Genomic DNA, 27,940 nt, shown 5'->3' on the forward strand with positions numbered 1-27,940 from the left:
CTACTCTCTCTTTTTCTTCTTTCCTGTCTTACCAAACTTCGAGCAACAAAATAGGCAACATTTTGTGACCAGAAATATAATGGTTGCCACACACGCTAGCAGGAACCCAATCACATCCAAAGAACGGTACTGGTACCAGCTGAGATTGTGGGAGGCTGGCCGCAGGTGTTTGGCTCCTTTGTGGCGCATCACAAACTCAATCCAGAAGACTGCTCGGTCCAGGGGCTTCAGAGGCTGATCATGGTGAATTCTTGATAACTTCATAGCATTCTCTTTATAGCTAAAGAGATTGGATACATAGAAAGCAACTTGTAAAAATCATTGAGAACGTATACCTAAAACCATGTTATGTTATTAAAAGTATACTACATAATTATATAATAAATGTGTCATAGGTGATATCACCAAGAGCACAGAATTCATAGACAGTTCATTTCCTCATGAGAAATTTCTAGATGTGATGGCCTATCAGCTGGAATTTGTTGGATATTTTGTAGTCTAAGTAGTACTTGCAGGTAAGGGAGAAAAATAATTTCTATTTGGAAACAGCATTTTAAAAGTTCAGAAATAAGAACGTAGGCTATGTAGGTTGAGAATACAGAATTTCGTTCTCATTTGCTAAGTATGGTATTAGGAACAAGATAGCAACAGGAAGTACCATTGAGAGGCAGATCTATGATAACGAGATCTGGCTCTTCTCCCCACAAGGTTTGGTCTGGAGTGTTAGTGTTAACAAAAAGCTAGTCTTCAACGTGGCAGTCAATGGTGTTTGTCTATGATCTTCCTGGCTCTGACATTTCAGATCAAACCAAAATCTTAATGTGATCCTATGGGCAAAAAGTAGCGCCTGAGAGTGAATAGATTCTGGAAACTTTGCTTCAAGTTACAGAGGGATGCAAGTGCCGGTGGTGAGAAGGGACAAGGGCAGTAGCCAGATCACTAACCCTTCTAACTTCACTCGTGGAACAAAACATCAGGCCAGAGTTTTGGCTTTAGGTTTTGCAGGGCTGACCTAGAAGAAAGATTTCCTTGATTTGTGAAGGAGGTGAAGGAGGGAGGTTATTCTTCCACACTGAAGTGCAATCATCATTTGAGAATATAGAACATTAAATTGTACAAAATAGTGGAATAATATGTAGAAAGTTCTGAGGAAGAGAATTGTGAGCCGAAAAAATTATACATAGCCCTGTTACCCTTTGCTTTTGAAAAAACGAGGCAAGTTTTTCTTAATGTGCAAGAATTTAAGGAATGACTAACTCTGGATATATCTCAGGGAAACAAGGAAACAACAATAGAAGCTCCAAGACACATAAACAAATATTTGTCAGAGAACAAATTAATAAAAACAAAAAACATTGGGAATAGAAAGACTGAAGAAAAACATGAATGACATCATTAAATCCATGTAAATATCAAACTAACGTTAAACAGTGCTGGAAATTGTGATCATAGACAAGATGTATTTGTAGTAAGCCTTATCAATGTTATAATAATACATCAAACAAAACTTAAGATGTGAAGTTTAAGAGACAAGGATGAGAGGTTGAGAAGTGACTTTAGTGAGAAGTCATTCTATATTGAACAAAAGGAAACATTTAAAAAATAATTGTTCTAATCTCCAATGTCAATATTGTTAATGGATTTATATGTAATTTATAGCAGTGATTTATCTATTAAAGAAAATTTATCCAATGCCTGGTAATTCTATTATTTGATTATAGTTTTATCATAGTTTCTTTCTTTCCCTGAATATATTTGATTTATTCGAAATAGGATAACAAAATTAATGTAATCATTTATTTTTGAGAATTGGTTTGTTTATTTATGATCACAGTTATGTTTATTTGAAATGAAATAGAATTACCAAGCAACATCAAAATGAGGGATTTTTTTCAACTTTACTGAGATATAATTGAAATATAACAAAGTGTAAGTTTAAGGTATAAAATGTGTAGATTTGATACACTTACATATTGCAATATGATTACCACTGTAGCATTATCTAATATCTCCATCGCATCACATAATTATCATTTCTTTTTTGTGAGGGGAACATTTAGGATCTACTCATTAACAACTTTCAAGTATGTAATACAGTATTATTAACTATAATCACCATGCTTTACAAAGATCCCTAGAACTTACTCATCTTATACCTCTAAGTACCCTTTTGATGAATATCTCTCCACTCCCTGAACCTCTAGCTTCTGGTAACCATCAGTGTCAATTCTGTTTCTGTGAGTTTGCCTTTTCAGACTACGCATGTACATGATATCATGAAGTATTTGTCTTTCTCTGCCTGGCGTATTTCACTTAACATAATGCCATTAAGGTCATCCATGTTGTCACAAATGTCAGGATTTCCTTCTTTCATGTGGTTGAATAACGTTCCATTTTATAAAAATACCACGTCTTCTTTATCCATTCATCCATTGACAGACACCGATGTTATATCCATAACTTGGCTATTGTGAATAATGCTGCAATGAACATGGGAGCGCAGATATCTGCTCCATATCCTGTTGTCACTTCCTTTGGATATATACCCAGAAGTGGGATTGCTGAATTGTATAGTAATTCTATTTTTAATTTTTTGAGGAAACTCCATACTGTTTTCCATAATGGCTATACCAATTTACATTCACAGCAAAAGTGAGTATGTGTTCCCTATTTTCCACATCCTCACAAGCATTTGTTATACCTTGTCTTTTCATGGCAGCCATTTTAACAGGTGGGATGTTATATTTCATTGTGGTTTTGATTGCATTTCCGGATAATTAGTAGTGTCGAGCCCCTTTTCACATATCGTTTGGCCATTTGTATGTCTTCTTTGGAAAAATGCGTCTTCAGTATTCCTGCTCATTTTTGAATCTACTTCGATTTTTGTCTGTTTTACTATTGAGTTATATGAGTTCTTTATATATTTTGAATATTAACCCCTTAACAGATACATAATTTGCAAACATTTTGTCCCATTCCGTAGGTTGCCTTTCATTTTGGTGATCATTTATTTTGCTGTACAGAAGATTTTTGATTTTTGTTTTTGTTCCTTGTGCTGATGGTGTCATATCCAAAAAATCATTGCCAAGGCTCATGTCAAGGAGCTTTTCCTCTTTGTTTTCTTCTAGGAGTTTTGTGGTTTCAGGTCTGACATTTAAGTCTTTAATCCATTTCCAATTAATTTTTGTGAGTGGTGTAAGACAGAGATACAGTTTCATTCTCCTGCATGTGATATCCAATTTTCCCAGCACCATTTATTGAGGAGACAATTCTTTTGCCATTGAATATTCTTGGCTACCTTATCAAAATTAGTTGACCATATATATAAGAGTTTACTTCTGGGCCCTCAATTCTGTTCATTGGCCTCTGTATCTTTTTTTTGCCGGTACCATACTTTTTTTATTGCTATAGCCTTGTAGTATAGATTGAAATCAAGAAATGTGATGCTTCCAGCTCTGTTCTTTCTCCCGACTTCTTTGGCTATTTGGAGTCTTTTGTGGATCCATATAAATTTATGTTTGTTTTTTTCTATTGCTGTGCCCCAAATGGCTTGAGAATCTGGTCACTCAACCCGCTCTTCCTTTCCTGGTGAGGCCCTCTTTCTAGCTGGGAAGTTCCCTCTTGGCACTGAGCACTGCTGGCTTGGGGATGGAATGATGCAAGCGAAATGAAGCTGTTTTCCTTCTTTTCTTGGGCGACTGTTCTCAGTTTTTTTTGGTTCATTGTATTGCTAAAAGTTCTTGAGTAGATTCTAGAGCTTTCCCGGGGCTGATTTTGTTCATCGATAGCTATCCAATTATTGGTCTTTCTCAGGGGACAGAGAGGCTGGGTGTTCTATGTCACCATTTGGACCTCTCAATTTTACTTTATTTTACTTCTCTTGTTTTAAATTAAAATATAGCAATATAGAATATTTTTTATTAAAAAGTAGCATCATCCAATTTTTATAGAATTATTTCTATCTTTTCCTTTTTTATTTATAAATTAGCAAAAGGAAATATGTGAAGTAATATTTCTCTACTGGTAATTGGTTATAGTTGTATGAGGATAGTCAAGTGATTTTTAATTTTTGTTTCTCTATTTTTTTGTTATATTGAATAAAGTCGTTATAACAGTAATATCTGCAAGTTAAGAAATAAACAATAATTATTATTAATAATTATTTGTGTCTCTTTAACAATACCTTACTTATTCAAATAAATGTAGTGTTTCTTTGAGGTTGTAGTTGATTACCCATTAACAGTAGGTGAATCAAAAAGTCACCATTGAATACGAGAAGTATAAGACAATTGTCTTGATATTAACTATGTGCTGGTAATTATTTAAAAATAATAAATTTAAAATGAATGAAATAATTTATTTCTTTAAAAATATTAGATGCTTCCTAATAAAGGGTATACTCACGAAGGGTTGTTAATAACTGTCTTCAAAGCATTAAGCAGATCAGAACTCGTCATTGTATGCAAGTCCACTTCAACAGCTGCCCCTTTGGCCTTCATACGAGCAACATTATCAAACTGATCAGCAAATAGGGGAATTCCTACCACAGGGACCCCATGGTAAATAGCTTCATAGATCCCATTGGTTCCACAGTGAGTGATAAAAGCTCTGGTTTTGAGATGACCTAAAACAAGAAAAAAATATATGATTATTCTATGTTGTGAGTGTTTCAGAAACAGAAAATCATGACACTTGTACAAACCATGGATTCAATTAGGAAGCATCTTCTACACAATTCTGTGCTATTTGGCCAGAATTTATAGATTTATAAAATCCTATAAAATCTAATGAAAGTAGTAAATAGTTATTCTGGCAATTAAGTCATTCAATAAACTTCTCAGAATGTTTCTGTGGAGTTTAAATGATGGAGAGTACTTGTCAGGTGGACAAGTTGTTGGGGTAAGGAACACGTTAATAAAAACAAATGGAGGGACTGAAGAAATGAAACTCTTGTGTAGATAGGGAAGAGGAAGTAGGATGTGTAGGTTTTCAGTGGGAGAATGTTGGCATACCAGGCTTGAAAGATAGACTTGGGCAAGTTCCCGAAGTACTCTATTTAGGAAAATGGGATTTTACCCTTTCTTTTATAGTAATATGAAGCCATTTATTATATTAGAAATGATGAATAGAATTATCAGGTTTTTATTTTGAAATAGTTATAGTGGGAAAGAAAGAAGAGAAGTGGGAGGAAATGGATACAGAGACTCAGGAGGTGCTGCAATATTCTACGCCAAAGTTAATGAGAGCCTGATCTAAAGACATGTTAACTCTGATTCTGAGGAGGGAGAGAATGCATCATAAATGGGAGAATTATAAATTCCATATTAATGTTAGAGCTTGACAAAGATTCGCTCCTTGACCAAATTCTAGTCAGGCTCCTCTGAAATATATTCTCAACTGGGCCCTGATTTTTGGGCTTCTGTGTTTGTCTCTTCATTGTCTAATTGTAGCAAGAATACTACTAAGTCAGTTTAGCTAGACTCTCCAAGCCTCAACATCTTATCATGCTTTATATCTGATCAATTTCTTCATCCTCCACCATCCCCTAGGTTATGTTTGATCACAGTGGCCTGCCTTCAGCAATAATCCAATCAAGTCTGCTTAGCCAGTCTCCCTTTTCCCATGAGGTTTTCTCTTAGTAATTGTCCATCCAGTAACACCACTCTATTCTGCTCCTTGGCTATAAAATCTCTAATTTTCCTTGTTCTATTCAGAGTTGAGTGCAATCTCTCTGCCTCACTGCAAAAGTCCATTGCAGTAGGACCTATACTATTATGGTCTTGAATAAAGTGTGCCTTACATTCTTTAACATGTGTCAGAATAATTTTTTCTTTAACAAGCTCCAGAAGAAATGTAAAGAAGACATTAAGGGATTTTTTTGCTTGTTTTGAAAACAAATTTGTTGGATTTACTTGTTACTGAGTATCTTCATTCAACTTTGTTTAGTTTTGCTTCTTTTTGGTCTTACCAAGAAGATCATTCTGTGGAATCCATTCATATAGCCGTGTATTGGGTCCTAATGTATCTGGTTTCTTTCCTGTGTATCTCCATAGAACCTGTTAATATAATGCCTTTATTCTATCAGAAGATTTTCAGAATCACATGATTCAGTTACTTAGAATTAATCTAGTTCAAAGCCTCCCTATAACAGATTAGCAAACTGAGGCCCTAATGATTAAGTAATGGATGTTTTTAAAGCATTGAAACTACAAGTATGTTTTCAAATACTTGCAATAATCCTAACAGATAGGCTATCATCATCAGGAAAATTATCATTTAGTAGATAAAGACAAAAAAAGACAATCTGCATCTGAAATAATTATATATTGGTGTTACTAGGCCACTCTGGTAAAGGGAATTTTTAAAATGGAGTGTTCAGAAGTAAAGGGAAAGGATGTTACTTACAATCACTTTAAGAATTTGTTAGTGTTTTAAACTTTTGTTACATATTAGGCAGTAATGTAGAAGCAAGCATTATATATATATACATATATATTTTGTGTGTGTGTGAGGAAGATTAGCCCTGAGATAACATCCATTGCCAGCCCTCATCTTTTTGCTGAGGAAGATTGGTCCTGGGCTAACATCCATGCCCATCTTCCTCTACTTTATATGGGATGCCACCACAGCACGGCTTGAGGAGCGGTGTGTCAGTCCACACCCAGGATCCGAACCTGCGAACCCTGGGCTGCTGAAGCAGAGTGTTCAAACTTAACCACTACACCAACTGGCTGGCCCCTATCATTTTCTATTTTTTAATCACAGTAAAATATACATAATTATTATTTATCATTTTAATCTGTTTTAGGTATACAATCCAGTGCCATTAAATATATCCAGTGTTGTGTAACCATCGGCACTATCTACCCTCAAACATTTTCATCATCCCAAACATTAGCTCTCTATCATTAAACAATAACTCCCTATTCCCTTACTCACAAGTTCTTGGTAACCTCTATTCTACTTTCTGTCTCTGTGAATTTGAGTACTCCAGTTACCTCATATAGGTGAAATCATGCAGTATTTGTCTTGTTCTGACTGGCTTATTTCACTTAGCATGGTGTCCTCAAGGTTCACCCATGTTGTAATGTATTAGAATTTCCTTCCTTTTAAATACTGAATAATATTCTATTGTGTGTACATACTACATTTTGTTTATCCTTTCATATTAGCTACTGTGAATGATGCTTCTATGACCACTGTGTACAAAAATCTATTCAAGTTCCTGCTTTCAATTCTTTTGGATAGATAGCTAAGATTGGAGTTATCGTGTCATATGGTAGTTCTATGTTTAACTTTTTGAGGAAGCCCAAAACTGTTTCCCACAGTGGCTGCATGATTTTCCACTCCTACCAGCAATGCACAAGAGTTCCAATTTCTCCATATCCTACTGACACTTGTGATTTTCCATTTTTTGATAATAATCATCCTAATGAGTGGAGTGGTAGCTCATTGTGCTTTTCATTTGCATTTTCCTCCTGATTAATGATGTTGAGTATGTTTCTGTGTACTTATTGACCATTTGTATATCTTGTTTGGAGAAGTGTCTATGCAACTTCTTGCTCATTTTTGAATTGAGATTTGATGTTGTTGTTGAGTTATAAGGGTTCTTTATGTATTGTGGACATTAATCTATTCTCAGAGACATGATTTGTAAATATTTTTCCCAATCTATAGGCATTGTAGTTTGCTTTTATAATAGTATCTTTCAATGTACAAAAGTTCTTCATTTGATGAAGTCCAATTTATCTATTTTTTCTTGTGTCGTCTGTGCTTTTGGTGTCATTATCAATGAAATCATGACCAAATCTATGTGAGAAAGATTTTCTCCAATATTTTCTTGGAAAGTTTAATAAATTTACTCCTAATGTTTCATTCTATGACCCATTTTGAGTAAATTTTTGTAGATAGTGTGAAGTAAGGGTCCAATTTCATTTATTTGCATGTGGCTATCAAGATTTTACCAACACTGTTTGTTAAAGAGACTTTCCTTTCTTGATTGAATGGTCTTAAACCTTGTTGAAAATCAGTTTGCCAGATATGTGGTTAATTGGGTTAATTTCTGACTCTGTCTTCTATTCCATTAATTTATATGTCTGTTCTTCTGCCAGTACCATACTGTTTAATTTACTGTAGCTTTACAGTAAATTTCAAAGTTGCAAAAGGTGAGTCCTCTAACTTTCTTCTATTTCAAGATTGATTTGTCTTTTTTTTGGCTCCTGCAGTTCCACAAAAAGTTGAGGATTGGATTTTCTATTTCTACAAAAATGGCTGTTGGAATTTTGATAGCCGTTGCATTGAGTCTGTAGATTCCTTTGGATAGTGTTGAGATCTTTGATTTTGGTATTTAAGTGGTTGCTAAGCTATTCCAGTAAAGATCTACTATTTTTCTGATTTTGCCTACCTATTTTTCTCCTTGCTTCAAGCTTTGTATTCCTTTTCTTTTCTTTTTTTCAGGCATGAGGGCTTTCTTGAGTATTTCTTATAGTGGGGGTCTCGTGGCCATGAACTCCCTTAGCTTTTGTTTATCTGGGAAAGTTATTATTTCTCCATTATATTTGAAGGAAATTTTTGCTGCATAGAATATTCTTGGCTGAAAGTTTTTGTCTTTCAGTATTTTGAATATAACATTCCAGTCTCTCCTAGCTTGTAAAGTTTCTGTTGAGAAATCCGCTGAGAGCCTGATGGGAGTTCCTTTCTACGTATTTTTTGTTTTTGTCTAGCTACCCTTAATATTGTTTCTTTGTCATTGACTTTGGCCAGCCTTACCACTACATGTCATTGAGTGGGCCTTTGCCTGTTGACGTATTCAGGTGACCTCTTGGCTTCACTTACTGGTATTTCCTGCTCCTTCCCCAGATTTAGGAAGTTCTCAGCTATTATTTCCTTTAATAGGCTCTCTGTTCCTCTTTCCCTCTCTTCTCCCTCAGGAATACCTATAATTCTTACGTTACATTTCCTAATAGAGTCAGAGATTTCTCAGATACTTTCTTCATTTCTTTTTAGTCTTATTTCTCTCTCCTCCTCCATCTGGACCATAGTTGTATTCTTATCCTCTATAATGCTAATTCTTTCCTCTATATTGTCAGCTCTGTTCTTTAAAGATTCCAGATTCTCCTTTATCTCCTTCATTGTGTTCTTCATCTCCATCAGTACTGATTGGTTTTTCTTTATGATTTCAATCTCTTTTGTGAAGAAACTCCTAATCTCATTGAATTGTTTGTCTGTGTTGTCTTGTGTTTCGTTGAGTTTTTTATGATAGCTAATTTGAAATATCTGTTGTTTAGGTTATGGATTTCTGTGTCTTCAGGGTTGGTTTCTGGGTGCTTGTCATTTCCCTTCTGGTCTGGTAATTTCATGTGCCTTTGAATTGTGGTTCCTGTATTGGCTTTGTTTTTCCTCATCCTGGAAATATCTGGTTGCAATTTCCACCTGCTGCCACCATGTGGGGGTTAAGGGCTATGTAATCTGAGCCCCCTGCGCTCTGCCCCGGCTGTTCACTGCAATCTGCTGGCTGCTTAGTCTGGTCTGGTTGGCTGAGCTGCAGTGTCCGGCATGCAGGGAGAAGGGGCTCTCTCTTTTGCCTGCTGGCTCCCTGGCGTGGGAGGCTTCTTTCATGGCCCTCATTATCCACTCTCCTGGGGTGCTCAGATGTTGATGGCACCCCTGTAGCAGTTCTGAGTCCTCTTTGTGGGAGTTTCCCACTGGCTGAGAGAGTCTGAAGAGCTACGGTTTCCACACAGAGGGCCGCCCCTCCTCCCTTCTCTGGAAGCTGGCGGACCAGGATCGCTTATCTGATAGGGAGGGAGAGGGGTTCTCTTTACCTCTCCCCACTTCCTCCTGGGGCCCAACACGTTCCTATCTCAGATGTGAGGTAGTGTGGATCTTTCCCATCTAGCTTTTCACTGTCTAGGAGTCCATTGTTGGTCTGTGACTATTCATTTTGTTGTATCTTATCAGAGGAAGAGTTTACGGGAAAGCTCACTCCACCATGATGCTGACGTCACTGTGATAGTGTTGAGATCTTAACCACATTAAGTCTTCCTATCTACAAACATAGGATAACTGTCCTTTATTTAGGCCTTCTTTAATTTCTTTTAGTAATAATGTTTTGTAGTTTTCAGCGTACAAATATTTCACCCCTTGGTTAGATTTATTCTTAAGCATTTAATTCATTTAGTTCCTCTTGTAAATGGAATTTCTTTTTTACTTTCATGTTCAGTTAGATCATTGATGGTATATAAACACATATGGTTTTTGTGTGTTGATCTGGTATCCTGCAACTTTGTGGAATTTGGTTATTACTTCTAGAAGCTTTTTTAGGATTTTTGGAGATTTTCTGTTTATAGGATCATGTCATCTGCTAATAGAAATAGTTTTACCTTTTCTTTTCCAATTTGGACACCCTTTATGCATTTCTCTCATATCATACCCTAGGCTAGACCTTCTGATACAATGTTTAGTAGCAGCAGTAAAAGCAAGTATCCTTGTGTTGTTCCTTATCTTAGGGGAAAGCTTTCAGTTTTCACTATTAGGAAGGACGTTAGCTGTGGGTTTTCCAAAAATATTCTTTATCATATTGAGAAATTTTCCCTTTATTCCTAGTTTTCTGAGAGTTTCTATCATGAAAGAATATTAGATTTTTTAAGATTCATTTTTCGTGTGAAAATTGAAATGATCATGTGGTTTTATTTCCCTTTCTATTAATCTAATGTATTACATTGATTTACTATGTTGATCCACCCTTGATTTCCTGAGATAAATTCCATTTTATCATGGTGAATACTCCTTTAAATATTCTGTTGGATTTGATTTGCTAACATATATACAATTTTTTTACATCCATATTTACAAGGGATCTTGGTCTGTAATTTTATTTTCTTGTGATGTCCTTATCTGGCTTCTGTATCAGGGTAAATCTAGCTTCATAGAACCATTTATGAGATGTTCCCTCCTCTGCAAATTATTGGAAGATTTAGAAAAGAATTAGTTTAACTCTTTACTTCTTCTTTAAATATTTGATACAATTTACTAGTGAAGGTATCTGCTCCAGAACTTTTCTTTTTGAGAGGTTTGTGATTAATAATTCAGTCTCAATTTATTATGTTAAAATGTTCTATTTCTTCTTCAATCAGTTTAAACAACATGTGTGTTCCAAGGAATTTATCTATTTCTTTGATATTGTCTAATTTGTTGGAGTTCAGTTGTTCATAATACCCTCTTTATAATCTTTTTTATCTCTGTAAAGTCTGTAGTGTTCTCCCCATGTTCATTTCTGATTTTAGTTATTTGCATCTTCTTCTTTTTTCTGTTTGCCAGTTTAGTTAAGGTTTTGATAATTTTGTTGATCTTTTCAAACAACCAACTTTTGGTTTCACTAATTTTCTCTATTGTTTTTCTATTCTCTGTCTTATTTTACTTTTCACTAGTCTTCATTATATCTTTCCTTCCACTAGCTTTGGATTTAGTTTGCCTTCTTCTTCTAATTCTTTAAGGTATAAAATTAGGTTATAGTTTTTAGATCTTTCTTCTTTTTCAATATAGGCATTTACAGCTGTAAATTTCCCTCTCAGATTTCTTTCTCTGCATCTCATAAGTTTCGGTGTGTTGTGTTTTCATTCATTTTAAAGTAGTTTGTAATTTTCCCTGTGACTTATTCTTTGACTCTTTGGTTAACTTCAATAGAATGCAAAAAACTCTACACATTCATAGCTTCATCTTTCTTTCTGTTAACATTGTCACAAATTGCATATTTGTACATTGTGTTCCTAACAACATAGATTAATAAAATTTTTTGTATTTTTTTCTTTTAAATCATTGAGAAAGTAAAAAAGTGGAGTTACATCCAAAAATGCAATAATACTAGCTTTTATAATTGCCTTTGCAATTACCTTTACTGCAGATCTTTTGTTCTTCATATGGTTTTTGTGTTACTGTCTAGCAGACTTTTATTTGAACTTGAAAAACTCCCTATTGCATTTCTTACAGGACAGCTATACCGGTAATAATCTCCCCCAACTTTTTTTTATCTAACAATCTCTTAATTTATACTTCATTTTTGAAGACAATTTCCCCTGATGTAAAATTCTCAGTTGACAATTTTTCCTTTCTGCACTTTGAGAATATCAACCCGCTGTCTTTTGGACTCAGTGTTTCTGAGGAGAAATTGGCTGATCATCTTATTGAAGATCATTTATGTGACAAGTTATTTCTCTTTTGTTGCTTTCAAGGTTCTTTCATTGTCTTTGCCTTTAAACAGCTTGATTATAATGTGTCTTGGTGTGGGTCCCTGACTTTATCTACTTGAAGTTTGTTAATCTTAGATTTCTAGACTCATGTCTTTCATTAAATTTCATGTGTTTTCAGCCATTAATACTTAAAATATTATTTTGTCCCATTTCTGTTTCTGGAACTATCACAATGTGTATGTTCCTCCACTTGATGTCTCACAAGTCCCTTAGGCTTTGTTCACTTTTCTTCATTTATTTTTCTTCCTATTGCTCTGATTCAATAATTTCAATCATCATTTCTTCAAGTTTACCAGTTCTTTCTTCTGTCTGTTCATATCTATTTTTCAACCCCTCAGATGAATTTTTCATTTCGGTTATTGTACGTCTCAAATCCAGGTTTCTTTTGGTTCTCATTACAATTTCTTCTTCATTATTAGTATTTTCATTTTGTTGCTATATTATGCCTTCTATTTTCCAATGTCTTCCTTTAGTTCTTTGAACATCTTTAAGTCAATTATTTTACAGTTTTTTTCTAGTAATTCCAACATGTAAACTTCCTCTGAGATAGTTTCTCTGAATTTATTTTGGTCCTTTGTGTGAGGCATATTTTCATGTATCTTTGCAAGCCTTGTGATTTTTGTAGAGAACTGGACATTAGATTCTCATAGTGTATTAACTCTAGAAATAAGATTCTCCCCTCTCCCTGTGGTTTCATTTTTTTTTTTTTTTTTGTGATTGTTGAAGGGTGTCTCTTTCCCAGGAATCACAAATCATCTACTATATTACTCAAAATTTTAACTGTTTAAATAAAAGAATCATTATTGAGGAGTACTTTAGGAATCTAAGATGACAGTTCCATGCTCAACCAGGACCTGGTCCAGAACTATTAATTATAAGGACCCAAAGGATCTTGTGAATTGAGGCTATGTTTCTGAATAACTTTTCCTGTACTCTCTGTCCTGTTAGTGGTAACTTGAATGTCTGCTTCAGATTTAAAAAATGTAACAAGAACAACAAAACGAGCTTAGATTACATGGAAGCCTTAAAATCTAGCCATAAAGCCAAAAGATTGCTTAAGATCAGTGAATGGTTTAGTTTTAGTCCATTATTTAAAGAAAGCACTGGAATTTGTTTTCCTGATAGTAATGCCAGTTTTAAAGCAAGATAGCAGTCAAATGTTTTTAGCCACCCTCTTACAACATTTAATACTTTTACTTTAAGGCTCAGTTAAATTGACAATAACAATATCAATAGTTTTTTCTATATTTTTGAAATTCACTTTTAAGGAGACCTTCACAGGTTTTAAAAATAGCTAACTTCAAAATATAAGATTATCTGACCTTCTGTGGAATCTGGGCAAGGGCTGATGCAATCATGTTAGACTTTTCTTCTGTGAGGTTTTGGACCATTGATCCCAGAGTAAATACCACAACTCCATCTTCTCCAGAGCTCTGGACAAACTCTTCTAACTCCTGTAAAGAAAATAGTCTTTGTAATATGAAAATCTAGAGTTACGAGAATAAAATAGTCACACACTTTTATGAATGTGTGCAAATTATTAAAACAGGTCTGCCTTTTCATATGTTAACAATTTTAGAGTTTGAAATATGACCTGAAATCACTGGTAATTAGGTAAATTAAAAATTATTTAAATTGGAGGTTTACATCCCACATGTTCTAAACATTTTTAAGTTGTGTGTGTATGTGCTTGTATTTACAAATTATTGACTACTTATTATTTTCTGCCCTGTGCTGAGCTCTCTACATGTATCATTTAACTTAAATATATGGTGAACTTAAGAGATATGTATATATTGGCAGATGAGATACTTGTCTCAGAGAGAGTAAGTACCTTGTTCAAGGCTACACAGCAGTAGGTGGCAAAGCCAAATTTCAAAGTGAAGCTTGTTGATTGTAAAGCCAATGACAATATTCCATACTCTCTACTGCCTTCCAACTCTCTCCACGATGCTCCAGATGAGGAACACTTGAGTCCTACTTTAAGATAAATAGCTCCAGTACTTCACTTCATATTTAGCCTTGGAGACTGAGAAGATTACTGTTAACATTTATGCTGAATCAGTTAGTATAATGACATGTCAATGGTCTGTTTACTTTTTTTCTGTTTTTTAAATTTAAATTTTCTTTTATTTTGGTTCCATTTGTTTCATATATAAGATTCCACAAACACATTTAGGTATGAGGTAGCCATATAACTTACTGACCAAATAAGTAACGCAGAAATACCTATACTGCATACGCTGCAGATAACAGTGATATTGTTGAAATATACGGCTTTGCATTCAAAATAAAAATAGCATATTTAATCATGTTGAACTAAAAAGAAATCTTTTCTTCCTATGTTTAGGTCCTAACCAAACAAAGCCAGGCAAATAAGACAGGAAAAAATTGTTTGAGGATTGAAAGGAGACTACTTAAATTTTGTTATACATACATAACAATATTGGGGAAACCAAAATAAGCAATATATAAAATATTATAAATTATGGTCAGATTCATGATCACTACACAAAAATCAATAGTATTTTTTCACAACAGCAATAACCAACCTGAAAGTTTAAAATGATCATCATTCACCTTAGTAATTAAAAACATAAACTGTTTAAGATTATAGATACATGCACTTTTATTGAAAAATCTTTCAAATTCTGGTAAATGACGTAAAGACCTTAATAGGTAGAGAGATATATTGTTTGCTTTAGTCAGTGTCCTCCAGAGAAACAGAACCAAGAGGATGTGTGTGTATCTGTCTATCTATCTATCCATCTATCTATGTACCTATATATCTATCTACAGAGAGAGATTTATTTTAAGGAATTGGCTCATGTGATTATGGAGCCAGGCAAGAGCAAAGTCTGCAGGCTGGAGATCCAGAGAAGAGCCAATATAGTTCAAGTCTCAAGGCCATCTGCTGGCAGAACATTATTTTGCTTGGGAGAGGTCATTCTTTTGTTCTATTCAGACCTTCAACTGATTGAGTGAGGCTCACCCACATAATGGAAAGCCATTTGCTTTACTCAAAGTCCACTATTTAATGTTAGTCTCATCCAAAAACACCCTTGCAGAAACATCCAGAAAATGTTTGACTAAATATCTGGGTACCTGGCCCAAGCAAGTTGACACATAAAATTAACCATCTCACTGTGGATATAAATGAATTGACTTAATATGTAAACCTATCAATCTTTTTAAATTAATTTTCAATTATGGCACAATTTCCTTAAGAAATTGGCAAATATTTTTAAATTTATATAGAATACCTTTTCATAAATGATAAATGAACTTTAAAAAAAGAAAGGTATCACTGGGAATTTCTTAAACCAGATAATAATACCTAATAAAATATGAATACTACTAAGCTACTGACAGACAACTGAACAATAGAATAAAGTAGTGAGACAGACAAAAAACCATTAGTATGTAAAAGCCTGCTACATATAAAAGTGATATCACAAGTCCTGAGATAACCAGTGAGAAAAATTCACACTGAATAGATCATTTACTATTAGGTGGTGCTATAAATATATATTCACTACTTTGACAAAAAAGGGAGGTGAATCTTTACCTCACACTATACATTCATATAAAATCAAAATTGGTTAACTGAATCCATATTAAAGTAAAATATTATAATTGTAAATAATATGTAAAATAATATATTCATAATCTTAGAAATGAGAAAAATGTTTTAAATGAGACTTTGAAGAGTACAAACCATAAGATAAAAGAGGATGGATTTGATTATATCAAATTTAGTAATTTATATTTAAAAAAGGAGGTCAGGGGCAATATTAACAGATAAATAAATTCATAGAAGAAGATATTTGCAATGACTAAAAGAAGGATTAATACTTTGATGTTCTAGATTAAGGAAAGAATTTGTATCAATTGGCAAAAATATAAATAAATAAGAGATAGATTATCCAAAAGAAAAATGTACCAAGTATATAAGTATAAGAGAGATAAAATCAGAATACCTGGTAAGTTTCTGGAAAGATATTCAACTTTGCTATTCATTAAGATTATCAAAGAAATGCAACAATATGATACCACTTTACCTTTATGAAACTGACACATATTAGAAAATAGAATACTATCAAGGGCTAGATATGATGTGGAAGATGGGACCACTCAAGCACTCATGAAACTATACATTTGTACAGATATTCAGTGAAATTAAATGCACAATGAAATTAAGTATGCATGTACCCCATGACCCTACAATCCCACTATTGGGTATATATCTCAAATATATGCATAGGTCCATAAGCAATATGTTTGAAATTTTTCTTCACAATATTCTTTGTTGTAGGTTAGAGATGGAGACACCTAACTGTCCTTTATGGAAAATAAATGAATAAAAGGTGGTAAGTACATACACCAAAATTCTCAGAAAGAATGATATATATTTACAAATAGAAACTTGGATATATATTCTAAAAAAACACAGTAATAAAAGAAAGATAATGTGAATTATAACATAACATCATTTATATAATTAAACTCAAATCAATGCTATCTACTGCTCAAAGATCCACAGTTATCTGTGCAAATTGGAATGAAAGAATAAATGTTACATGCACTTGACTAGGTGTCTACTGGCTATGGGGTAATGGAAGAGAAGAGGATAAAGAAAAAATGTAAGAAAATAAATCAAAAGGGGTATCTGCTATGGGCTGATTAGGGAATTCCATGAGTTTAGAGTATGATTAACACTTGCTGTGGACCTGAGGTTGAAACAAAGCAAATAAAAACAAAACATAGTTCCGTAATTCCACAAACATAATATTTTAGCATTCAAAACCAAATTGACATTTTTTACCATGTTGTAGTGGGAGGGAAATTTTTCCCTCCTCTTCCCCACCTTTTCCTATGTCTTCCTTAGAAAGAAGAGATGAAAGTCTGTTTGAGTCTTACTTCAAACCCTGATTGGGTCCCATTTCAGAGGAGAACATTTTACTGAGTGTGATAAGAACACATAGAAATGGGTGAGGGTGGCTCTTTCTCTACTTCTCCCCTCATAGATGGGGTCAAAATTTACAAAGAAAAGAATCTGTTTCAAAGACAGGCCTTGTATATTGTTTTCTTCTTTTCATGTTTAAACTGATGTCATTACTTTGGCTTAGCTGCCCAATTATTGATAAGGTTTTGACTCAAGGGAAGATGAAGCTATGTAAAGCTGAGTCTAATGAAATGATCCAACTAATTTACTGCATAGTGATTAACTCATGAACACAGTTTTAAAAAAAGGGCTTCCCCTTATTTATAATGTGCCATTGTACGTACACTACCACAAAAACAGCACGCAAATATGGTTAGTGTTTGTGGAACGATTCAAGTTTTACCAGGTTCTGCCATCATGTTTCTGCGTATTAGAGCCTCAAACTTCATGATTACTTTACTTTTCACCCTCACTATGGGTTACTTTGCACATTCACATTGGCTCTTGTATGTAACATGTAGATTTAGTGTCATTATTATGCTTTTAATAATTAGGATTATTATGGAAAATCCTGAAATACCTAAATTCTAATACCAAAATTTAATATGAATTATTCAAAAAATTAAATGTTAGGAAAATACTTGCTATCTTAAAGAATCTTTACCGCCGTCATAGACTTAGGAATCCATTTTTTCATGAGCATGAGAGCATGTGCATTATTTGAATGCAGAGATTGTGATTGAGCTTTTGTCATGTCCCCAAGGCCCTTCTGTGCTCTGGTGGGAGGACACAGGGGAAGTAAGATTTCACTAGAAATACTTTAAAGCTCTGACCCTTTCTGGGTATTCTTTTTTTTATTTTTGTGAGGAAGATCTGTCCTGAGCTAACATCTGCCAATCCTCCTCTTTTTGCTGAGGAAGACTGGCCCTGGGCTAACATCCATGCCCATTTTCCTATACTTTATATGGGATGCTGCCACAGCATGGCTTGCCAAGCGGTGCGTCGGTGCACACCCAGGATCTGAACGGGCGAACCCCAGGCCACTGCAGCAGAGTGCTAACTGCTTACACCACCGGGCCGCCCCTGGGTATTTGTAAAGGTCATACAAAATCATTAGATAGATCCTTAGTGCCACGCTGTTGGTAAAATAAATAAATACATGAATACACACCAAGATATAATACATACATGTGTGTGTTATTGGATCAAAAATAAGGCAATAGGAGGGTTCTGAATATATTGGAATTGTTAAGATATAGCAAATATGCATATAAGTAAATCTTACGCTATCCCAACAGTTGACTTCTATGCTTTTGGAAGTGAAGCTTTACAGTGCACGGCTGTTTTGCCAAAAAATAAGAAATAATATGAAGAAGGCTCAGAGTATTTAAGTGACTACTTTCTGAGCACAAGCAATGATTTAGAACAATATAGAATGGATATCCAGTATTATTTAACTTGTCAAAATTATATTAATATATTCATATAACGAGAAGAAGTAAAAAGTTCTGTTAACGTGGTTTAAAAATTCACTGATATTTTCAGCCTCTTCAATGAGTATTTTATATACGTCCTGGTCTTACCTGAAACTTGGGTCTTGCCCTATTATCCTTTCAGTACACTTTCCTCATTTTACCCTACCTGCATCAGGGTCCAGACAGAGGCTTGATTTGTGTCCTCCCCTCTTCTGACTGCATTTCCAATCATTTCCTTTTCTATGCTTTTAAAAATATCTTCATCCTTATGTGTTTCATCCGTACTAGCAACTGCCCATGCTCACTATGCCAGCTGTCAGACTTTCAGGAACACCCCTGTTCACAGGAGCCTTTCGCATCTGGCTCACAGTCTTCTGTATCCCAAGTTCTCTTTTGTTTTGTTCTGCTGAGGAAGATTCGCCCTGAGTTAACATCTGTGCCAATCATCTTCCTCTATGTCGTGTGTTGGCCACCAACACAGCATGGCGGCCAACTAGTAATGTAGTTCCATGCCCAGGAAACAAACCCGGGCCGACAAAGCCGAGCACGCCTAACTTAACTGCTACCTTATGGGGCCGTCCCACCAAGTTCTGTTTTTACCCCAGGTGACTTAGCCAATACTAAACCATGTCTTCTTATTCCTTGACGTCCTTAATTTAAAACTACTGCTTATTGAAAAGGGAAAACTATGGAGGGAGTGAAAAAAAACAGTGATTTCCAGGGATTTAGGAGCAGGGAGGGATGAATAAGTGGAGCACAGGGGATTTTTAGGGCTGAGAAACTATTCTGTATGATACTATAAGGGTGGATACATGTCATTATACATTTATCAAAATCTATAGAACGTACAAGACAAAGAGTCAACCTAATGTAAACTATGTACTTTGGTTGATATTGATGTGTAAATGCTGGTACATTGATTGTCACAAAAGTGCCACTATTGATGGTGGAGGAAGCTGCATGTGGGAGAGGGACAGGAGATAGATGGAAACTCTCTGTTCTTTATGTTCAAATTTTCTGGGAATGTAAATGGATCTAAGAAAAGTCTACTAATTAAAAAATTAAAAACACTACATGGACCTGTCCCCTGAGATTAAGACACTGTATTCAGTAGCTGCTTACTAGACATTGCATTGGCGCCTCAAATTCAGCACACCATACAGAAACACAACATTTTCCCTCACAACTGTTGCTCACCTTACTAAACGCCAATATTCTCCACTAAATTGCCCACACAAAGAAACAAATAAATGAAAGACATACAAAGAAACAAAAAGCCAAGGATTCATTCTTGAACTCTCTCCCTTAACCTCCACCTCCAGCCTATCACCAAATACTATTGACTTTCTTTGTAAATACTTCTTAAATCTCTCCTCTTCCACTCAAATCACTATCATAGTGATGATATGAGTTTGGATCTCTATAATCTCTTGCGGGAACTTTACAACTGTACCTTAGCTCATTTCCCTGCTTTAAATCTTGGTTCATTCCAAAAAATTCAATAGCCAAGGTTTCTGAAAATGTAAGCTGTATCGCGTTATTGCTTTAAAATTATGCATTACTCCTTCACTGACCTTAAATTTGAAGTAAAGAATATTTAGTATTGCTTATTTGTTTTTCATAACCTGTGCCCCAATTATCTCTCTAGTCTAATTTGTCTGCTCTATTCAAACCAAACAGTTCATCATTATTGCATTTCTGCCAGATTTTTTGGATAGGTCGTCATATCTCTATTTGATCTATTTTCAAAATACTATAATTTCCCCACTATTGTCCATTCCTAAGATGAGGTGATGCTAGATAATACGCAACTACAAAATCTCAGTGGCTTAAAACAACAGATTATTTCTTTCTCATGCCATATATGAATCTATTGAGCTGCAGTTGGTACATATAGTCTTTAATCCAGAACTCAGGTGGACAGAGTAGCCAATATTTGGAACGCAGCCTGTTGACATATCAAGGGAAAAGAGAATTCTGGAGTGTCTGGATTTGACAATTAAGTGTGGCCTGGAAGTGATCCATGACACTTTAGCTCATAGTTATTGCCCAGAGTGTACTTTATGCTTCCATTAAACTCCAGTCTGAGAATTTCATTCCTATCAAATATCTGGCATACCTGATGAACATCAATAAGGAATACCATGAAAATGTTAAAATATACGTATGGCAGTATAATAATCTAAGAAGATAATGTCCATTAATTCCTGTGTCCATGTTTTCAGTTTGAGGGTCAAGCATTATAAATACTAGACTAGTAATCATTCCAAAAGACAAATACTCGAACAAGCAAAAATAAGGACATTTAATTACCTTAGGTAGGGGCTTTGCAGGCTTGCAGTGTAGTCCTCCAACATATTCAAAATTAGGTAAATAAGGGTAAGGAAATTCAAAATCCCAGGAAGTTCGAATCAGCCACATTTCAGCTTTCCCCATAATCTCACATAATGTGGTAGGTTTTCCTGAATAAAAATGAAGGATAATAGAGGGAAAACAAACATATGTTAAGTGGGAAATGTTGTACCATTCAATTTTCTAAGAAAAATCCATAAAGAATCAATATTGGGCACCTGCAACCCATGTGAAATCAATAGGCCTCCCCTCACCTGGAATATATCATAGTGAGATTATGAATAACCAAACAAGGATATACATCTAGAACAAGGCCAAAAGCCTGCTGAAAATAGTCTTTCTGCTTGAGCTAAGCCTGAACCCAGGTCCATGTACAGAATTGGCAAGTATTCCCAGCAGGAACAAGAAACTCAGGCAGTGATCCTCAGCTCACTATGGTACAGTGTCTCCTCTTCTGGAATTCCAATTTATCTCATCCTTGCTGTTCCAAAAGCCTTTGGACATCTTTGAAAGATGACTTTTGCAATTTATTCATCTTTTTCTAGTGTTTTCAAGTGTGTTGCCATAACTAGCTACATCCTACCAGGAAGGGAAATCTTTTAATAAATTTTTGAAAGTGATTATCTCCTTTTCTATACAAAAGGAAAGTTCCTGTTTCACAAGACTGTCCTCTTTGATGAAGACATGGCATCAGCATAATAATCTAGTGGCAAAATATTTGCTATTCTGTCGTAATTATGCGGCAAACAGTACAAAAGGGTACTTTTCAACTGAAGTAGCAGCCGTTAGATGTTAACAGAGGAAGAACTCATATTAATGACTCTGAATTAAATTGTTTTTCCTTCGTTTGGAGCCAGAGCTTCATTTCTAAATTCTATTCAGTTATTGTGGTATAAGGAAGCTTACCCAGAGGTTTGGTGTTCTTTTGAAATATATATTTAGTGTTACTGAGATGAGGAAATTGTAATTACTACATGGTTTTCACCATATGGCTTTTTTGAATATTCTCTTTGATGTTCTAAGTGCACTAAAGTTTTGATCAGAAAATAAGAGGGATTTTGAACTGACCAGGACAATCTATCCATATTCGAGATCACAAGCAAATATCAATACTTTATGGGTTTGAGTCTGATAACAACAATGACATTCAAAATTCAGTTTTATATTCAATACTTTCCCCATTATGGTGTCCTACTGGTGTCAGCCATGGGTATAATCTTATTTTCTTTGTGTGATGATTCACTCCCTCACCACTTTTATGATGGTTTTATTAGGATGTAATTTATATACCATACAAGTCTTCCTTTTAAATACACAATTGAGTAGTTTTTAGCATATTCATAAAGTTGTGCAACCATCACCACTATTTAATTTTTGAATATTTTCATTATCCCCAGAAGAAATCCTACATCTGTTGGCAATCATTCTCCATTTCTCCCTCTTCCCAGCCCCTTACAACCAATAATCTAATTTCTTTTTCTATTTGCCTATTCCAGAATAATCTTATTTCATTTTGTATAAATGAAATCATACACTATGTAGTCTTATGTGCTATCTTTTTTCACTTTGCATAATGTTTTCAAGGTTCATCCATGTTGTAATATCTATCAGCGCTTCCTTACTTTTTATTGCTGAGTAATATTTCTTTGTGTGGATATACTTCATTGTATTTATCCATTCATCAATTGATGGTATTTTGGGTTGTTTCAATTTTTGGCTACAATGAATAATATTCCTATAAGCATTCATATATATGTATATTTGTGTGGACATATGCTTTCATTTATCTTGAATATATATCTAGGAGTAGAATTGCAGAATCATATGGTCGATTCACTCTCTTTTATAACAAGATAAAACCTTTTTCCTGTGAAGGCCTTACTCATTAAATAATAATCTAGTGTGCTGAACGCATCTTATTGAAATGAAGACAATATGGTATAAGAGGAGTGAAAAATAAAGGATAGGATTAAGAAGATTATTAGAAAAGATTCCAAATTTGAAAATCAAAAGAAACTACAGCATGCCCTTTTGATATCATGCTGGGGCACTGTTACACAATGAATGAAGGATTATTTAATTCTTTAGGATAATGTGCCCATGTTTTACTTTGATTTTTATTATTGGTTTACTGTGGGATTTTGAGTCCAGATACAGTGATGTTAAATGTTAGCTTACATATTTCAGTCCGGTAGAAAATTTCATGCCCCAAGTTACAATTTTATTATCCTATTGGACATTAACCAGTTTTGTGTCTAACCTAGTAATATTATCTTAACATTCCTTATTTTCCTCAAAATGTTTATAAATCGTTCCTAAAAATATTTTTGGACCAGATTTGCCATCTTACTGATTTCCTTCTCAATGATTTGAATATATCAATGATATATTCACTTAATAATTCTGAGACTTATGAGTAATATTTCTAAAAATTTGAAAAATATACTTAGAATACATTATAAAATGAAGATCCTAAATTCTGAGTAAGCAAATGGCAATCTATAGTTAATATCACTATTAAATTTATGAGAGTCAAAAATCTTTTTTTTCTAATTACCAAGTCTTCATTCTTCTTTCTCAAATTATTGATATATTCCCAAAATGAATATTCTAGAGTGCCAGGAGTTAGGAAAGAAGCAGAGACAGAGTCATATCCTATCACTAATGCTTCACTGTATAAGAGGTTCCGAAACTGAGCACCAAACTGCTGGAATCAGAAGTAAATAAACAATTTTGGTCCAGCAGTAGATCGGTCACTGCCATCTTTTCTCAGTTTTGCCTTTTGCTGCTTGAACTCTGACCGTGGATAAGTGATGGGTGCAGCAGTCTCTGCCCTCACTTCTTTTAGGGTCAAGTCTAGAAGAAATAAGCACCTGCTTCTCTCAAAATGCCCAGAAAAATTCTCAATGCAATGTGTTGGTCTTGATTAGGTTGTATGTCTTCCAGAAGATATGGGATATTCCTGGGGACCATATTTCATGAGAAGCACTCATATCTTTTGTGAGTTTGTGAGGAAATAATTTCTAAGAGAAAATTTAGAACAGATACCAGAAAAAAGGAAAAGGATGCTGTTTTATAAAATAAGAGATCAAAACTACAAAGGATAATTTTAATTTTTTAAGGACTAAACTTAAACTTTAGTAATGAAAAGGTATTACAGATACTTCTGTTAAAATCAGTAACAGATAAAACAAGCCTAAAATTCATGTGGAACCACAAAAGACTCTGAACAGCCAAAGCAATCCTGAGAAAGAAGAACAAATCAGGAGTCGTCACATTTCCTGATTTCAAGCTATATTATAAACATATAGTAATCAAAATCATATGGTACTGGAATAAAAACAGACACATAGACCGATGGAACAGAATCAAGAGCCCCAAAATAAATCCATATATATACAATCAACTAATAATTCACAAGAGACCAAAGGATACTCAATGGAAGGAACACAGCCACTTCAGTAAACAGTACAGAGAAAATTGGATATTCATAGGCAAAAGAATGAAACTAGACCCCATTCTCCCTCCACTCACAAAAATTAACTCAAAATAGATTAACTTTAAGACCTGAAATTGTTGTTAAACTCCTAGAAGAAAACATAGGGAAAAAGGTTCTTGACATCAGTTTTGACAATAATTTTTGGGATATGATGCCTAAAGCATAAAAAGCAAAATTAAAAACAAACAAGTGGGACTACATCAAACTAAAAATCTTCTGCATAAAATAAATGATCAACAAAACTAAAAGACAACCTAATAAATGTGAGTAATTATTCGCAAACCATATATCTAAGAAAGGGTTAATATCGAAAAATTATAAGAAATGCATACAAATCAATAGCAAAAACCCAAATAATCCAATTAAAAAATGAGCAAAAGACCTGAATAGATATTTATCCAAAGATATTCAAATGGCTAACAAGTACATGAAAAGATGCTAAACATTACAAATCATCAGGGAAGAGACAGCCAAAAGCACAATGAGATATCACCTCAAACCTGTTAGGATGGCTATCATCAAAAAGACAAGAGATAACAAATGATGGCAAGAATGTGGAGAAAAAGGAACTCTTATGCGCTGTTGGTGGGAATGTAAATTGGTGCAGAAAACAGTATGGAGGTTCCTCAAAAAATTAAAAATAGAACTACCATAGGATCCAGCAATTCCTCTTCTGGGTATATCTACGAAGAAAAGGAATTCACTCTCCCAAAGAAATGTCTGCACTCCCATGTTCAATGCAGCATTATTTACAATAGCCAAGACAAGGAAACAACCTAAGTGTACATCGATGGATGAACGGATAAAGAAAATATGGTTATATATACAATGGAATATTAGTCAGCCATGAGAAAAAAGGAAATCCTGCAATTTGCCTCAATATGCATGAACCTTGAGGGAATTATGGTAAGTGCAGTAAGTCAGATAGAGAAAGACAAATACTGTATGATATCACTTCTATGTGGAATCTACAAAAAACCAAAACCAAAAAACGAAGTGATAGATACAGAGAGTAGATTGGTGGTTTTCAGATGCAGAGGTTAGAGGGTGAGTACAATAAGTGAAGTTGTTCAAAGGATACAAACTAAAATAAGTAAGTCTTGGGGATGTATTGCACAGCATGGTGACTATAATTAATAATACCATATTGTCTATGTGAAAGTTGCTAAGAAAGTCGATCTGAAAAGTTCTCATCTCAAGAAAAAGTAATTTGTAACTATGTGTGGTGATGGATGTTAACTAAACTTTTTGTGGTGATCATTTCACAATATATGCAAATATCAAATCTCTATGCAGTATACCTGAAATTAATGAATGTTATATGTCAATTTTATCACAAAAAACTCGCTAAATAATGTAAGCAAGGTACTGCTTCCTGAAAGACAACTAATATCTTAGACAAAATCATTCTTAAGACAATTATAAGAACATTTTTTTAGATAAAAATATCGATTATGCAAAAAGAAAAAAGAAGGGGTAAATGGACGTGCTGAAATAGAGAGAAACATTGTGCTCAGGGTCAAAGCTCACTAGTTGAACGTCCAGTACATTTTTGAATAGAACAACAACAACAAAATAGTGAGATGATAAGTCAAAAAATCTGGAAGCATGGTTCTTCAGAGAAAAATCGTTCATTTTTTCCTCTTTGGGAGACAAGGACAGATGAAACCAAGATATATTTATTTATTTTCTAGTTTTGTACTCACCACATGACAAGCCCTGCAACCAAACAACTAACTCTAGATAGGATGCAAACAGAAAGCCTAAGAAATAGCAAGTTAATCAGAAAGAAAACAGGGTGTATAAAAGAAGAAGTAAACAAGAGAGAAATAATCCAAAGTTTTGAAAATCAAACATATTGTTAGATGTGGATAACCCAGATATTCAAAAAAATTAGTAGCAGCAAGTAGGATTGTTGTATAAATATAAAGAATATTCCTTCTCTGATATGTTTTAAGTGCTCAATCATCTAAGGCAAACAAAAGAATCTTTTTTTTTTTTCACTTAAAATAGCTAAGCTACTGTTTAAAAGGTTTAGCTACTCTAAGACCCACTGGAGTTTAGGTCCTCACTTAAAATTACTTTTGTAAAGTTTTTGTACACTCATAAAATTATTTACATTTTACATATGAGATAATAATCCTTATTACATGCAAATTTCTCTTACCTAATACTTTGCTATAATACTCATCCCATTCCGGAAATAGAAAATATACATGCATCACATCACTCGTTATGTACAATAACCAATTCTCCAGCCTCTGTACAAAAGTCATATTGTCTGTCAGTCCTGATGTGCTGACAGGAACAAAAGAAGGATGAATGGGAAGCCCACCACACAGTCTCTCAAAGACATTCCCATAAGAAAACCGAAAAGAGTATATAAATGGAATATTGAGAAGCTCAGCCAACAGTTCCCCACAAAAGCTTAAAGGATCAGCAATGCAGATATCAAACTTAGCTGCCTGTAGCCTGCTCAGTAACTCCTTATTTGTGATAGCACTGTCACATACTCTTTTTAGTATCCTGAAAAACATTTTGTTCATTTCTGTCAGTTTTACTTGCGTGTCCCACCATGAAAGTTTAGGCAGTTCAAAAATAATTGTATGGAGATCGGCATTGAGCTCTTCCACGAGAGTTTCTTTAGTTACTGAAAGTTGAAGGATCTCTACATTAAAGGGAATCTTGGTATGATCAATCGTAAGGCTAGGTGAAGGTACCAGGATGGTTATTTCATGCCCGTGGAGATGGAGTTCTTCCAGAATAACTTTTAAATTAATCCAATGACTAAAATCCGTGGGCCATACAAGTACTTTCCCAGCCCTTCCAGAGTCGAAGAAGCACAGATGCAGCATGAAGAGGATGCAGAAGCCTTTCACAGTCTTCATGATCAGCTCCTCTTCCATCTAAACCTGAGCTTAAACCACATACATGAAGTTCACAGTCCACAGATCTTTTCCTTGACCGTCTCAAACAATTAATACTAGGTTGGGCTGAACTTTGAATAGCAGACTTTGTATTATTGACTAAAATCAAATGTAGCTGTTTGATAAAGAAAAGGTCAATAAAGTCAATAAAATGACTTAGGAAGATAATCGTCAAAATCAGAGTTTCAAAACTTCTTTTGGAGGATGTGATAACAGAGGCTAAAAGGTAAATACAAAGCTAAAATAATTTCTAAATGATGTAAAGAAAATCCATTACCATGTGATGCACATTCAATTAAGAAAGGATTTTTTGTATCTTTTTCTCTGGTTGCATTTGACATTCAATTGAACAGAATTGTCTCTCTGATATTTCTCTTACTGATAACTGCTAGATATTCTAGACATGAAGGAGCCTATCATCCACTGCTAGAAGAAGAGAATATAAGCACTGTATGATGTGTTAAGAGAGAGAGAGAAGAATTAGATCTAAATAT

General features: G+C 34.4%; 1 protein-coding gene across 1 annotated transcript; it reads right to left on the reverse strand.

Annotated features, from left to right (window-relative positions):
* Positions 1 to 27,407, reverse strand: LOC131409660 (UDP-glucuronosyltransferase 2C1-like). The gene is made up of 6 exons (XM_058547205.1): positions 26,687 to 27,407; positions 20,982 to 21,130; positions 13,571 to 13,702; positions 5,969 to 6,056; positions 4,405 to 4,624; positions 1 to 280 (listed from the first exon to the last, which is right to left on the reverse strand). Exons 1-6 carry the CDS (start codon positions 27,405 to 27,407, stop codon positions 1 to 3), a joined length of 1,590 nt encoding a protein of 529 aa, XP_058403188.1.
* Between the last annotated feature and the right edge of the window lie 533 nt (positions 27,408 to 27,940).

The sequence above is a fragment of the Diceros bicornis genome, chromosome 8, assembly GCF_020826845.1.
Source record: "Diceros bicornis minor isolate mBicDic1 chromosome 8, mDicBic1.mat.cur, whole genome shotgun sequence".
NCBI classification, from domain to species: Eukaryota; Metazoa; Chordata; class Mammalia; order Perissodactyla; family Rhinocerotidae; genus Diceros; species Diceros bicornis.

Excerpts from the sequence above, each read along its gene's own strand:
- LOC131409660 (XM_058547205.1), bottom strand. The coding sequence starts at position 27,407 with ATGAAGACTGTGAAAGGCTTCTGCATCCTCTTCATGCTGCATCTGTGC. Across the intron at positions 13,703-20,981 it reads CTGCAAAGCCCCTACCTAAG|GAGTTAGAAGAGTTTGTCCA; the intron begins GTAATTAAATGT and ends TTTTCTTTACAG. Across the intron at positions 281-4,404 it reads ACAGTTATTAACAACCCTTC|CTATAAAGAGAATGCTATGA; the intron begins GTGAGTATACCC and ends CAATCTCTTTAG.